This window comes from Microcaecilia unicolor, chromosome 14 (genome assembly GCF_901765095.1).
Source record: "Microcaecilia unicolor chromosome 14, aMicUni1.1, whole genome shotgun sequence".
Taxonomy (NCBI): Eukaryota; Metazoa; Chordata; class Amphibia; order Gymnophiona; family Siphonopidae; genus Microcaecilia; species Microcaecilia unicolor.
The window spans coordinates 20,076,002-20,088,713 of NC_044044.1; the positions used below are offsets into that span (position 1 = coordinate 20,076,002).

General features: G+C 47.2%; 1 protein-coding gene across 2 annotated transcripts in view; it reads right to left on the reverse strand.

The window, feature by feature from the left end:
- The window catches only part of KCNAB3 (potassium voltage-gated channel subfamily A regulatory beta subunit 3), a 29,590-nt gene extending 19,740 nt beyond the window's left edge, over positions 1–9,850 (reverse strand). Inside the window, exons 1-4 of one of the 2 annotated variants that reach the window (XM_030188233.1) lie at positions 9,460–9,850; positions 5,729–5,772; positions 5,320–5,357; positions 4,186–4,250 (exon numbers count right to left, since the gene is read on the reverse strand). In XM_030188233.1, coding sequence (XP_030044093.1) covers positions 4,186–4,250; positions 5,320–5,357; positions 5,729–5,772; positions 9,460–9,683 — 371 coding nt within the window. In that variant the 5' untranslated portion in view covers positions 9,684–9,850. Of the gene's footprint in view, positions 1–4,170; positions 4,251–5,319; positions 5,358–5,728; positions 5,773–9,459 lie in introns of both variants that reach the window. The other variant, XM_030188232.1, reaches the window with a different exon arrangement.
- Between the last annotated feature and the right edge of the window lie 2,862 nt (positions 9,851–12,712).

The following is a 12,712-nucleotide window of genomic DNA, read 5'->3' on the forward strand; positions in this document are numbered from 1 at the left end:
CAAGCATTACTATGACAGTCTGACAGGGTGGGAGGATGGGGATGGGTAGGAGGTATGCATGGGGACATCAAAGGGCAACCTTCCTGTTAGAATATCAATGCTTGAATGTTTTCACTTATATGTACTATCAGCTACCACATTTGCTTATTTCCGATCTGACAAAGAAGGGCGACCTTCGAAAGCTAATCAAGAAATGTATTAAGTTATGTCCAATAAAAAAGGTATCATCTTATTTTCTTTTCCATGTTTTATTTTGTTTGATTTCTATTGATAACCTTTAAGAGTGGACTAACACGGCTACCACACTCCTCTACCTAAGTGGACTCAAAATAGGAGGAAGACATTTTTGCCTTTTAAACAGCGTGTTATTGCTTCGGGGGGGGGGGGGGGGGGGGGGCAAATTTCAATTAAAGAACCCGTTTGGTCTATTTGGACCAACATTCTTATGGTTTCTGTGACCCCGTACACCTACAGTTTTTTTTCCTTGAAGGTAGAGGAGTAACGGGGTTGTGATAGATATAAGTGGGTTTCTCTATTTTCAGTTCGGTCACGTTTGTTATAGAGGGCTGTCAACTGTGCATCTTATGAATGAATTCCTTCAAAAAGGCGGTAAATAAATCCCGGCCAAAAGTATCTGGTAGAATCCCAACAGCAGCAAGATTTGTCTGGAGCTGTTTGGTTTTTCAGATCAGTCAGCTTTGTATAACATTCCCTTTTCTGAGCTAGCTTGTGTCTTGGTTTTCTCACAGACCATAGACAGGCTTGCTTAGCCCTAGTAACGGGCCATAAACTTTAACAAGTGTCTGTCTGATTATTTCAAACAGGTTCTGAATTAACACAGGGACGTTTTCAGTGAAGGAAAGATATTCGTGGAGATTTGGAGTTACAAAGGGCAAATGATGAATATTTGAGAAAAATACCAAAGAAACAGAATTATGTGAAGGTGACCTTAGAGGTCAGAGTTGAAGAATACCAGATAAGTAAGAGAGAAAATATAAGGCATTAAGTGATTGGACAATATTAAGATTCAGTAGTCTGTCAGCTTCCGAAGGAAAAACACAGAGAGAAAGAGAGAGATTTTATTTTCCTTATACTGAAATTTGGATTGATATAAATAGTAATTCAATTGTCTGTAATACTGGGATAAAGAATTTTTATTGTAACCATTTATTTACTCTAATAAATTTTAGCATTATTATAAAAGAGACAAACTGAACTCTAAACTGTTTTTCCTTTGCCAGAAGGGCTTGCTTTTTTTTTTTAGTCTCTTCTGTTCAGCTTCCTTTTAGAGGCAAGAAGGGACTGCCCTATATACAGATTGCATTCTACCGATCCCAGGGATAAGCAGTGGCTTTCTACCTTAATAACAGTTTATGGACTTTTCCTCCAGGAATTTGTCCAAACCTTTCTAAAATCCAACTACATTAACCAGTGGTGAAGCTACGTGGGGCCACGGGGGCCTGGGCCCCCCAGATTTGGCCCTGGCCCCCGCCGACCCTTTCGACCCCCCCTTCCCGCCGCTAACCCTCCCCCGCCGCTGCCATCAGGTACCTCTGCCGGCGGAGGTCCCCAACCCCCGTCAGCCGAAGTCCTCTTCAGCCGGTCTCCGGGCCGGCGCGTTGCCGCAGCTGATGTGGAAGCCTAGGATTCTGTTTCTGTGTGAATTGTCCTGATGTCCTGCACGTTCAACATGCAGGATGACTCACACAGAAGAAACAGAATCCTAGGCTTCCACATCAGCTGAAGCACTCAGGAGGCCTTCGGCTGGCGGGGGTTGGGGATCCCCGCCAGCACAGGCACCTGACGGCGGCAGGGGACTCGGGGGAGGGTTGGCGGCGGCGGGAAGGGGGGGATCAAAAGGGGAGGGGCGCCAGAGGGGGGGGGTCAAAGGTGGCAGGGGGGTCCGCTGTGCCGGGGGGGGGGGCTAAAATGTGCCCCCTCACCTCGGGCTCTGGCCCCCCTCCCGCCGAAGTCTGGCTACGCCCCTGACATTAACTACTTTCAGTACATCCTCCGGCAACGAGTTCCAGAGCTTGACTGAAAATCCTGTGTGTTTTAAATGTGCTACCACGTAACTTCATGGAGTGTCCCCTAGCCTTTTGAAAAAGTAGACATTTGATTCACATTTACCTGTTCCACTCCACTCATTACTTTATAAATCTCTATCATATCTCCCCCAACCTCTTAAGCTTTTATTCACATGAGAATTGTCCCATCTCTTAATCGTTTTTGGTTGCCCTTCTCTGTACCTTGTTCAGTTCGACTGCATCTTTTTTTGAAATGCAGGAAACTCAAACTGTATACAATATCTTCTCCAAACTGAAGAGCCCTAACCTCTTTAGCCTGAGGAGAGTTCTTCCGTCCCCCAAATCAATTTGGTTTCCCTTCTCTGTACCTTTCCAAGTTTCACTATATATTCTTGAGATGCGAAGGCCGGAATTGTACATAATACTCAGTGTGTTTTTTTTCTAGCAAAAAAGGTGCCGGTACTCAAATGCCAGGCCACCCTTCAGGGGTGGGGTGATCACTGAGGGACCCAACCCCACAATAGCCAGGCCCCCTGCAACAAGTCACAGAATCTATGACAAGGCAGAATTGGTGTGTAGAGCCTGAGCTCTTTCACTAAAACTTGGACCATGGGTCAATTTTAGCAGACAATGGAAAAGGTGTTGGTACTCAGTACCCCCAAGTACCCCCTCAAAAAAAGCCCTGGCCATCATCAGCCTACTCCTTTATAAGGACCGGGGGAGCTTTCCTACGTTGCCTTTGCAAGGGGTCTCTTAGTTTGCCTCTGTGTTACCTGTATACAGTGCAATTTTTCTAGCAAAAAAGGGGCCGGTACTCAGTACCCCCGAGTACCCCCTCAAAAAAAGCCCTGGACATCATCAGCCTACTCCTTTATAAGGACCTAGGGGGCTTTCCTACGTTGCCTTTGCAAGGGGTCTCTTAGTTTGCCTCTGTGTTACCTGTATACAGTGCAATTTTTCTAGCAAAAAAGGGGCCGGTACTCAGTACCCCCGAGTACCCCCTCAAAAAAAAGCCCTGGACATCATCAGCCTACTCCTTTATAAGGACCTAGGGGGCTTTCCTACGTTGCCTTTGCAAGGGGTCTCTTAGTTTGCCTCTGTGTTACCTGTATACAGTGCAATTTTTCTAGCAAAAAAGGGGCCGGTACTCAGTACCCCCGAGTACCCCCTCAAAAAAAGCCCTGGCCATCATCAGCCTACTCCTTTATAAGGACCTGGGGAGCTTTCCTACGTTGCCTTTGCAAGGGGTCTCTTAGTTTGCCTCTGTGTTACCTGTATACAGTGCAATTTTTCTAGCAAAAAAGGGGCCTGTACTCAGTACCCCCCGAGTACCCCCTCAAAAAAAGCCCTGGACATCATCAGCCTACTCCTTTATAAGGACCTAGGGAGCTTTCCTACGTTGCCTTTGCAAGGGGTCTCTTAGTTTGCCTCTGTGTTACCTGTATACAGTGCAATTTTTCTAGCAAAAAAAGGGGCCGGTACTCAAATGCAGGGCCACCCTTCAGGGATGGGGTGATCACTGAGGGACCCACCCCACAATAGCCAGGCCCCCTGCAACTAGTCACAGAATTTATGACAAGGCAGAATTGGTTTGTAGAGCCTGAGCTCTTTCATTAAAACTTGGACCATGGGTCAATTTTAGCAGACAGTGGAAAAGGTGTCGGTACTCAGTACCCCCTCAAAAAAAGCCCTGATAATACTCAAGGTGAGGTCTCACCACAGAGCGATACAGAGGCATTATGATATTGGGTCATTCCATGTCAAGTGGTCTGGTGGTCATACCATAGAAGGCTGCAGTATGGGGTCAAACAGATTACTATATCTCAGCAAGTATTGCATCGGCGAACGTAAAACTTTACCAATGTTCATTGGGGACATGTATGAATGTTCACAGAAATTTCATCGAGATCCGTGATGGTCGTGCAGGGACCACAAGACCACTTGACATGGAATGACCCTATTCTTCATTTTATTCTCCATTCCTTTCGTAACAATTTCTAACATTCTGCATGCTTTCCTTCTCCCTCATACAATCTTTTCTTTTAATCCCTTCTTCCACTTTCTCTCTTGCTCCGGGTCCCCATTTCTCTCCTGTTTCTTCCCTCCCTACGCTCAGCACCGGTGCAGAACTGACAAACCGTACTTTCCCGAAGCGTACACCTCAGCTGTGTCGAAGAGGTTCACCCCGTTCTCATAGGCGACTGTCATCAGGTTTTCTGCCATCTGGTCCAAGAAGATAGAAAGACAGAACCATTATGAAAAGCCAGCGGGGCTGAGCAGTGAAAGGAGGGGGGCCAAAGCAGGGCAATCGAGAAGAAACAGTAATTGAAGGGCACAGAAAAGGGGGTGCAGAAAGAAAGAGGCAGAGTGAGCTGGTACGGGGAAGAGGAGAAACTGAAACCACGGGATAAGGTGAGCCAAGGGAGACGAAGCAGAAACTGAGGGTCAAACTCAGTCAGGATATGGGAGGCAGAAACCAAGGAGCAGGGTGAATCAGGGGTGGGGGGAAGGGGGGAGAGAGGGGCAAGGAGAAAAAGAGACCACAGGATAGGGTGAACCAGGGGAGAGGGAGAGCAAAACCCATGATGCAGAATGAGCTGAAATATGAGAAACAGAAACCGAGGGGCAGGGTGAACTGGCAGGATGGGGAAAGGAGAAACAGAAACCAAGGAGTAAGGTGAATCTAAGGTGCCAGATGCCACAAGGGCAGGGAAAGTAGAAACTAAGGGACAGGTGGAGAGAAAGTGGTCACGGAGTTATTACAGTGGGCAGGTTTATAAAGCTGGCACTTGGTGATTACACGTGTACATGAACAGAATGCCAGCATATGTGCCAGATACATGCTATTCTGTAAAGATGTGGATATCTTCCAGAGCGTTTTGTTTGCAGGTGGGCAGGACACATATCTCTCACAGCGGCTGGCATAAACGCATACACACATATCTACCCAGTTACGTAAGTAGATGTCTAGTTTTCATTATAAAATTGTTCCTATCAGGTGCCCTCTGGTGCACAGCTGTAGAATAACACCCTTAGATTGCACGCTGTTTGAGAGAGGAATATATTGATCCTGAACACTTATCAGCAAAGCACTATAAAAACGACAAGGATTAGAAGAGTGGTCAGGAATTAGAGACCCAAAGGAAATCAACCACACAGAGGGGAGGGGTGGGAAAGAATTGACAGGCACTGGGCAAAGAGAGACAAAATGGAGGGGCAGGGTGAACTGGGGTGGGAAGGCAGGAGCTAGAGAACCCAGGTACAAGAACAGGTGGACAGGAGACCCACTTACTTCATTGGAGATCTGAGATCCAAACGTTACCCAGGTACCTTTAGGGACAGAGACAAAGGAGAAGCCGTTAGACCAGAGTCTTCAGGACCTGGGCAGGGGGAGGTGCTCACAGGGGCAGGAAGAAATGTTTACCATTTTTACATGATTTATTTTGCTGTATTGAATTTGTTATTTGATGTTGTATATTGTAAGTTTTATTTTGCTTTATTTTTTTAATGTAAACCACTCAAACTGATTTGATGAGCAGTATATCAAATAAACTGGATACGTGATACTTGACAGTCCTCATGATTAGCGATTGAGAGGTGAAAGGGTGTAGTGATCTTCCCTTTCTATTAATGCAGGGGATAATTGTGATAATAGTGAGTATAGTGAAAACACTGATATTGAAAATTGCTATGATACTCACCAAGGCCGAGGCAGGACACACGCAGCCCAGACTTGCCCAGGTTCCTGGGAGAAAACAGAAGAGATGAGGTCAGTGCCCCCTTGGCTTTATTGACTAGGTCAGTGGTTCCCAAACCTGGTCCTGGAGGCACCACAGCCAGTCAGGTTTTCAAGATACCCACAATGAATATTCATGAGATTGATTTGCATGCAGTGGAGGCAGTGCATGCAAATCTATCTCATTAATATTCATTATGGGTAGGCTGGGGTGCCTCCAGGACCAGGTTTGGGAGCCACTGGACTAAGGGTTGGGGATGCTTTCTGCCATCTTCCAAAGGATGTAGCTTCTGACCTCTGACCTAAGCTCTTTATAAGGACTACAGGAGCAAGGAGGGTGTTAATGTAATCCCCCTAGTGGTGGAGTAGTGTTTTACACTTGCATTTATAGACCTGGCCCGGTCCAAGCAGGTTCCTCAAATAAACTCCACTCAACCAAGGGATTTGACAAGGAGAAAATGTGTTATTTATTATGGAATAATAAGTTTAATACATAAATATAAAAATAAAACATAGCACATGTGTCCTAACTAGATAATGGATGTTAAAATTCCAGCTAGTGTCCAAAAATGCTTGAGTATTCTTAAGGATGACACAGTAACAAATGTCACACAGTCAAGGTAGACCTTCACACACTATTACTCTTAATTAAGCTCTACTCGTGAAATATAGCTCAAACTTATACTTCAATGACAGATGACGTGCTTTATTATTGTTAGTCTGTGTGAGCACACAATGTAGTACTTATCTTCGCTAGCTTGCCGCTCTCTTGCATTGGGTACCTTTGGTGATTGGTCTCTTCTTGAAGGTAATCAGCTCTTTTGTGCAGGAACCTACTACACTAACTCAACAAACTCAATAAAAGGAAATCCCTGCCTCTCTCTTCTCATGTGTGCACTCTAGTCTTAGTCAATATCTTCTTTTGGCGGAGAAAGCCGTGTATAGCTAACTAGATTTAAATTTTAAAAATAAGCAAGGAAATCCATATCTACCCCTCCCCCATGCACATGTCTCTTTCTTCTTGTTCCTTTATGCATGAACCTCTAAACCCCACAACTCACATTGATAGGCACTTAAGTTAGGCTCCTAGGGGGCAGGCACTTAAGGCAAGCTTCTCATAGACAGGCACTTATATACTGGCACTCAGACTGGGTCTCTCTTTCAAAGCAGGCTTTTTCTCTTCAGGGCAGGCACTCATAGTCAGGCTCTTGGGAGCTGATACTCACGGTCAGCCTTCTCTCTCAGGGTTTAGGCTTCTTCCATGGATTTGGGTCCTGGCTGCATGCCTCCCTCCAGCTTCTATCTAGCCCAGCATGCCCTGCTTCAGTCTGCCCAGCTCAGACTGGCCCTATCTCTCTCTTCTCTGTGCCTGACTCCCCCTCTCTCTCTGCACCGTCTGCTGTCTCCCCTCCAGGTCCTGTCCACTACTACTACTACTACTATAAATCAGCACTCTTCAGCCCTGCCCAGCTCACACACATCAGCCTCTTCTCTTCCTGGCCATGCCCCAGGACTCAATGACTCTCCAGGCTCGCTTGCAGCCCTTCTCAGGCTCATCCACAGCTCGCTCTTTCCAAGGGATCCAGCCCACAGCTTTCTCTTTTCTTCTGCCCAGGGGACGTAGCTGCTGTCCTCTCCTCTCTTCTCTGCCTGGCTTCTCCTGCTCCATCCCTTGGGCTTGCCTACCAGCAACCTCCTCCTGGCCCTGCTTGGGCTTCTGCTCTCCTGCTGCTGCCCCTTTCAGCCCAGGACTCTGATTGGAGACTTCTCCTGGGCTTGCATGCAGCCCTCTCTCTGCCTGTACTCACTTGGATCTGCAGCCTGGGCCGCTTGAACTGGCCAGCATGGACCCAGGCCCTCCTGGGGCTGTTCCTTTGTTCAGGCCCCGTGATTGGGGTGATTTTTGCGCCAATCTGGGGGCTCCTGCCTCCTCTGTTTTCCTATTGGCTCTCCTGTCTTCTTCCCATTCACGCTCGCTATTCACATATGCATGGCTGCTGGCACCAACCGCAGCATTTTTAGTGCCGCAGCTTTCCCCTGCTAGCCCATCTCCCACCTTCCCCGCAGCACCAGCAAGTGCCACGGGTCACCCTGTGGCTCCTTTTTTTTAATTATTATTTTTTTCTCTTCACTGTGGCACCAAAGAGCGCTGCATCCCCCTTCTGCTGCCTGCCTGCCCTTTCTCCCCATGGCCCGGAATGCAGCCGTGACTCACGGTTCAAAGCACTTCCAGGTTGGCAGGGGCAGCTGCCCTCTCCTCCCAGACCCGGCAGCCTGCATAATAGGGCTACACAGCGCCTCCTCTTCCCCCAAGATCTCCAACACTCTCCCAATGCCAACAGCTCCCCCCTCCCCGGAAGGGGGGAAGATAATTTAAATGTTTCCTAAATTTACATTAAACAGGTGAATAGGACTTTACGGCCCTGTGAGATGGCACAACTTCTGGTTCTTATAAAAGGGGGGGATCTTATAGAGGACTGTGGCTGCTGGTGAACTCTTTTCTGCCCTCTTCCCCTCTCCTCCTCGCTCGTATTTTCTCTTTCTTCTCTCTTCCCATCCTTTCTCACTTCACTATCCCTCCTCAATATTTCTTCCCCTCTCAGTCCTCCTGTCCCCCTTCTTCTCTGCTATTTCCTCCTTCTCACATCCTGTCTCGGTCTTTCCTGCCTTCTGTCTTCCTCATCCTCTCTCCCTTCCCCATCTCTGAGCGATGCAGTTCTCGGAGCTGCTGTTGTTCATGTGTGCGAAATGCAGGAAGTCAGTGTGTGTGTGTGTGAGACTGATTGGAAGGGCGCAGACAGAAGAAATAAGACAGAAAAATGCTGTGTTGAGCAACATTTCTCCTGTGTGAGTGAAGCATCAGACACAGTTTCTCTGCCTTTATCTGTCAGTGTCTCCTGCCTCTAGAAAAAGCAGGTTTGCTGCCGATATTGTTGCATGGGAACCAAACTCTTTCTCATAAGCCCGTATTGCCAGCTGCAAGGAACTTCTCTCCCCCACCATCCTAAACACAGGCTAGGATTTAAAATCTTGAATGCCCCCCCCCCCCCAGCAACAGAGCATTCTCACAGGAATGCCGCACGATACTGTGCTAAAATCCTGCACGTTCTCACAGAATAAGGACGCGCACTGGGATGTCTTTTACAAAGACGTGCTCGCAGTTTTAGCGCAAGCTAAAGATAAGCGCGTGCTAAATGCTAGAGATGCCTGTATATTTCTATGGGTGTCTCTAGCATTTGGCGCTCGCTAACCATTAGCGCGCACTAAAAACACTAACGAGCCTTTGTAAAAGCATCCCTGGGTTTGGCAACATTCCTTAATCAATTCAGGGACCCTTTTACTAAAGGTTAGCACGCGTTAATGGACATTAGCCTTGCGCTAAGCGTTACGTGGCCCATACTTATAAAATAACATGCACAACATTCAGCACACGCCGATGTCCGTTAGCGCACGTTATGCTTTAGTGAAAGGACCCCGTTGTGTGCGTAAAATCAATTGAACCAACGCTAACCTCCAGATTAACATGAGTAAAGTCAAACTGTGCATTTTAAAAGTTCTAACGCTTTGAATATTTTCTGTTAAAACTTCTGAAGTGAGCCACAAAAACAAGTCCCCCAAAATGGACCAAAAGTGTTTTGCCTGTGATGTCCCTATGACTATTTAATGGATTACCAACTAGGTACTGGGCATTCCTACCTGTACTTCATCCCTGTGGCTCTGCCTGTGGACTCCCGGATCAGCGCAGGAAACCGTGGCAAGTTGAGGTGTGCATTAGGGGTCACCCCTGCCGGTGCCCGGTACTTGGTTTGGTGGCCCATGCCAGTTCCATTTTGCCCAGCAGCAGGACGGATTCCACAGAGTCTTTCTTCAATGCTCCGACTCCTTAGTGTCTGCTCGGTACAGGCGATGGACACCTGCATGGTGGAGAAGGGAACACCGGGCTTGGGGGAGAGGGGGGGGGATCCCAGGAATGGAATTAAAGCACCCAGGCACTCATAGCCGTCTTTCCTTCTCTACCCTCTCCTCCTAATTCCCATCAAGAGGTGAGATAGGGAGGACTGGAGGATGCTAGCACTGCAGCAGTGGGAAGCAGACAGCACTTTTTGCAGGATACGCTAATACCTCTCTCCTTTTATTCTACAGAGCATCCCACCAGCCTGAGCCCACTGCTGTTATGAGATCCCGCCCCCCTCCCTTCATTCACCAGCTGCAAATATTGCCCCACTGGGGAGACTCCCCTCCTCCAACCCCTGCTTTTCTTTAACCACTTCCCTTCTGTGTGCCCCGGTGCCAGGAAAGGGGACAGAGAGCGACTGAGAGAGATCCTGCAGTCTCAGCATCCGATGCAGAGTCAGTGAGTGGCAGCAAGAAGCGTCTTAAAGAGACACTGCCTGCTCCACTGCGGAACGAGTCCACCAGTGCTCCAGACACTGTTTCACCACAGAACACGTACCACACAGGCAGCTGCAGTGCACGCTTTACAAATGTGCGCACACACACAGCCCTGCTAAAGCACAGGTATGAAACAAACAGCAGCAATACAAGCTTCACCCATGCACGCTGCCCCACCACAGAACAGGTATGACACACACAGCAGCAGTTCAAGACACACACACTGCTCCATTATAGAACAGCTACAGCACACACAATAGCAATGCAAGCTACACACACACACACACAGCCCCACTATGGAACAAATATGACACACACAATAGCAGTGCAAGCTTCACACTCACACACACACCCCTCTATTATAGAACAGCTACAGCACAAACAACAGCAATGCTAGCTTCTAACACACACACACACTGCTTCACTATGGAATATGACACAAACAACAGCAGTGCAAGCTTCACACTCACACACACACACACCCCTCTATTATAGAACAGCTACAGCACAAACAACAGCAATGCAAGCTTCTCACACACACACACACACTGCTTCACTATGGAATATGACATAAACAACAGCAGTGCAAGCTTCACACTCACACACACACACACACACACACACACACACACACACACACACCCCTCCATTATAGAACAGCTAGAGCACACACAACAGCAATGCAAGCTTCTCACACACACACACACAGTGGAACTTTCATGTGCAGACACACATAGTCTCACCACAAAACAGAAAAGTCCTCTGGGGAAAAACAACTGTTTTTCAACTCGGATGTAGGATTGTCTTTGCAGCTGTGCATCCCTTGAGCCCCGCCTGTGCCTGCTGAAGCCCCTCTTGAACATGCCATTGTTGGCATGCCAACCTGTACGACCATCTTTGCAACACTGCTGTGCTTTTTCATACTTCTCCCGGTACAGCTGGTCTCTGATAGATTGCTTACACATTCACTAGTGACCTTTGTGTAGACCAGCTTGATGTCTCCAAGGCCTGTGTGACATGGATTGGCCGCTGTCGGGGACAGGATGCTGGGCTCGATGGACCTTTGGTCTTTTCCCAGTATGGCATTACTTATGTACTTACCCAAGTCCATTTTAATAATGGTCTACGGACTTTTTCTTTAGGAAGCCGTCCAAACCTTTTTTAAACCCCACGAAGCTAACCGCCTTTACCACATTCTCTGGCAACAAATTCCAGAGTTTAATTACACATTGAGTGAAGAAACATTTTCTCCGATTCATATTAAATTTACTACTTTGTAGCTTCATCGCATGCCCCCTAGTCCTAGTATTTTTGGAAAGAGTAAACAGATGCTTCACGTCTACCCGTTCCGTTCCACTCCACTCATTATTTTATAGACCTCTATCATATCTCCCCTCAGCCACCTTTTCTCCAAGCTGAAGATCCCTAGCCGCTTTAGCCTTTCCTCATAGGGAAGTCGTCCCATCTCCTTTGTCATTTTTATCAGCCTTCTCTGCACCTTTTCTAATTCCTTTAGGTGACCCTTGAAAAGACCTGCACATGAATTCCATGAATCCTCTAAGGATATTATTCAAACAAGGGCAACCCTGCTGGTGACCTTCAATATGAAGCAGGAAAAGGTGAAAGTATTGAAGCTTTATTTTGCTAAAGAAAAGAGGTTTCCTTTTGTGGTCAATCCATTCAAGTTTTTCTGGATGTGCCCAGAGCTACTCAGCAACTTAGGAAGCAGTTTTTAGCTCTTAGGGGGTGAGTTTTGGGTCTGGGATCATTTATTCTCCTTTGATATCCTTGTCACTGTTTTATTACCTTTCAAGCACAGAGATATGTTTACCTTGACCCTTCTCAGTTGGAATCATTTTTATTGTTAAGAGAAAAGGCAAAGGTGGAAAATAAGGTCAGCAATTAATGGAGTGGAGGAGTGGTCTAGTGGTTAGGGTGGTGGACTTTGGTCCTGGGGAACTGAGGAACTGAATTCGATTCCCACTTCAGGCACAGGCAGCTCCTTGTGACTCTAGGCAAGTCACTTAACCCTCCATTGCCCCATGTAAGCCGCATTGAGCCTGCCATGAGTGGGAAAGCGCAGGGTACAAATGTAACAAAAATAAAATAGATACTATTGGAGATTCTACATGGAATATTGGAGATTCTACATGGAATGTTGCTACTATTGGAGATTCTACATGGAATGTTGCTATTCCACTAGCAACATTCCATGTAGAAGGCTGCGCAGGCTTCTGTTTCTGTGAGTCTGACGTCCTGCACGTATGTGCAGGACGTCAGACTCACAGAAGCAGAAGCCTGCGTGGCCACATTGGTGATCTGCAAGGGCCGACTTCTACATGGAATAGCAACATTCCATGTAGAATCTCAAATAGTAGCAACAGTGGAGGAGTGGCCTAGTGGTTAGGGTGGTGGACTTTGGTCCTGAGGAACTGAGTTTGATTCCCACTTCAGCCTGCCATGAGTGGGAAAGCGCGGGGTACAAATGTAACAACAAAAAAAAATGGACCAGATGTATTGGATATTGTTATAATCTTCAAACCCCTGTCAAACATAA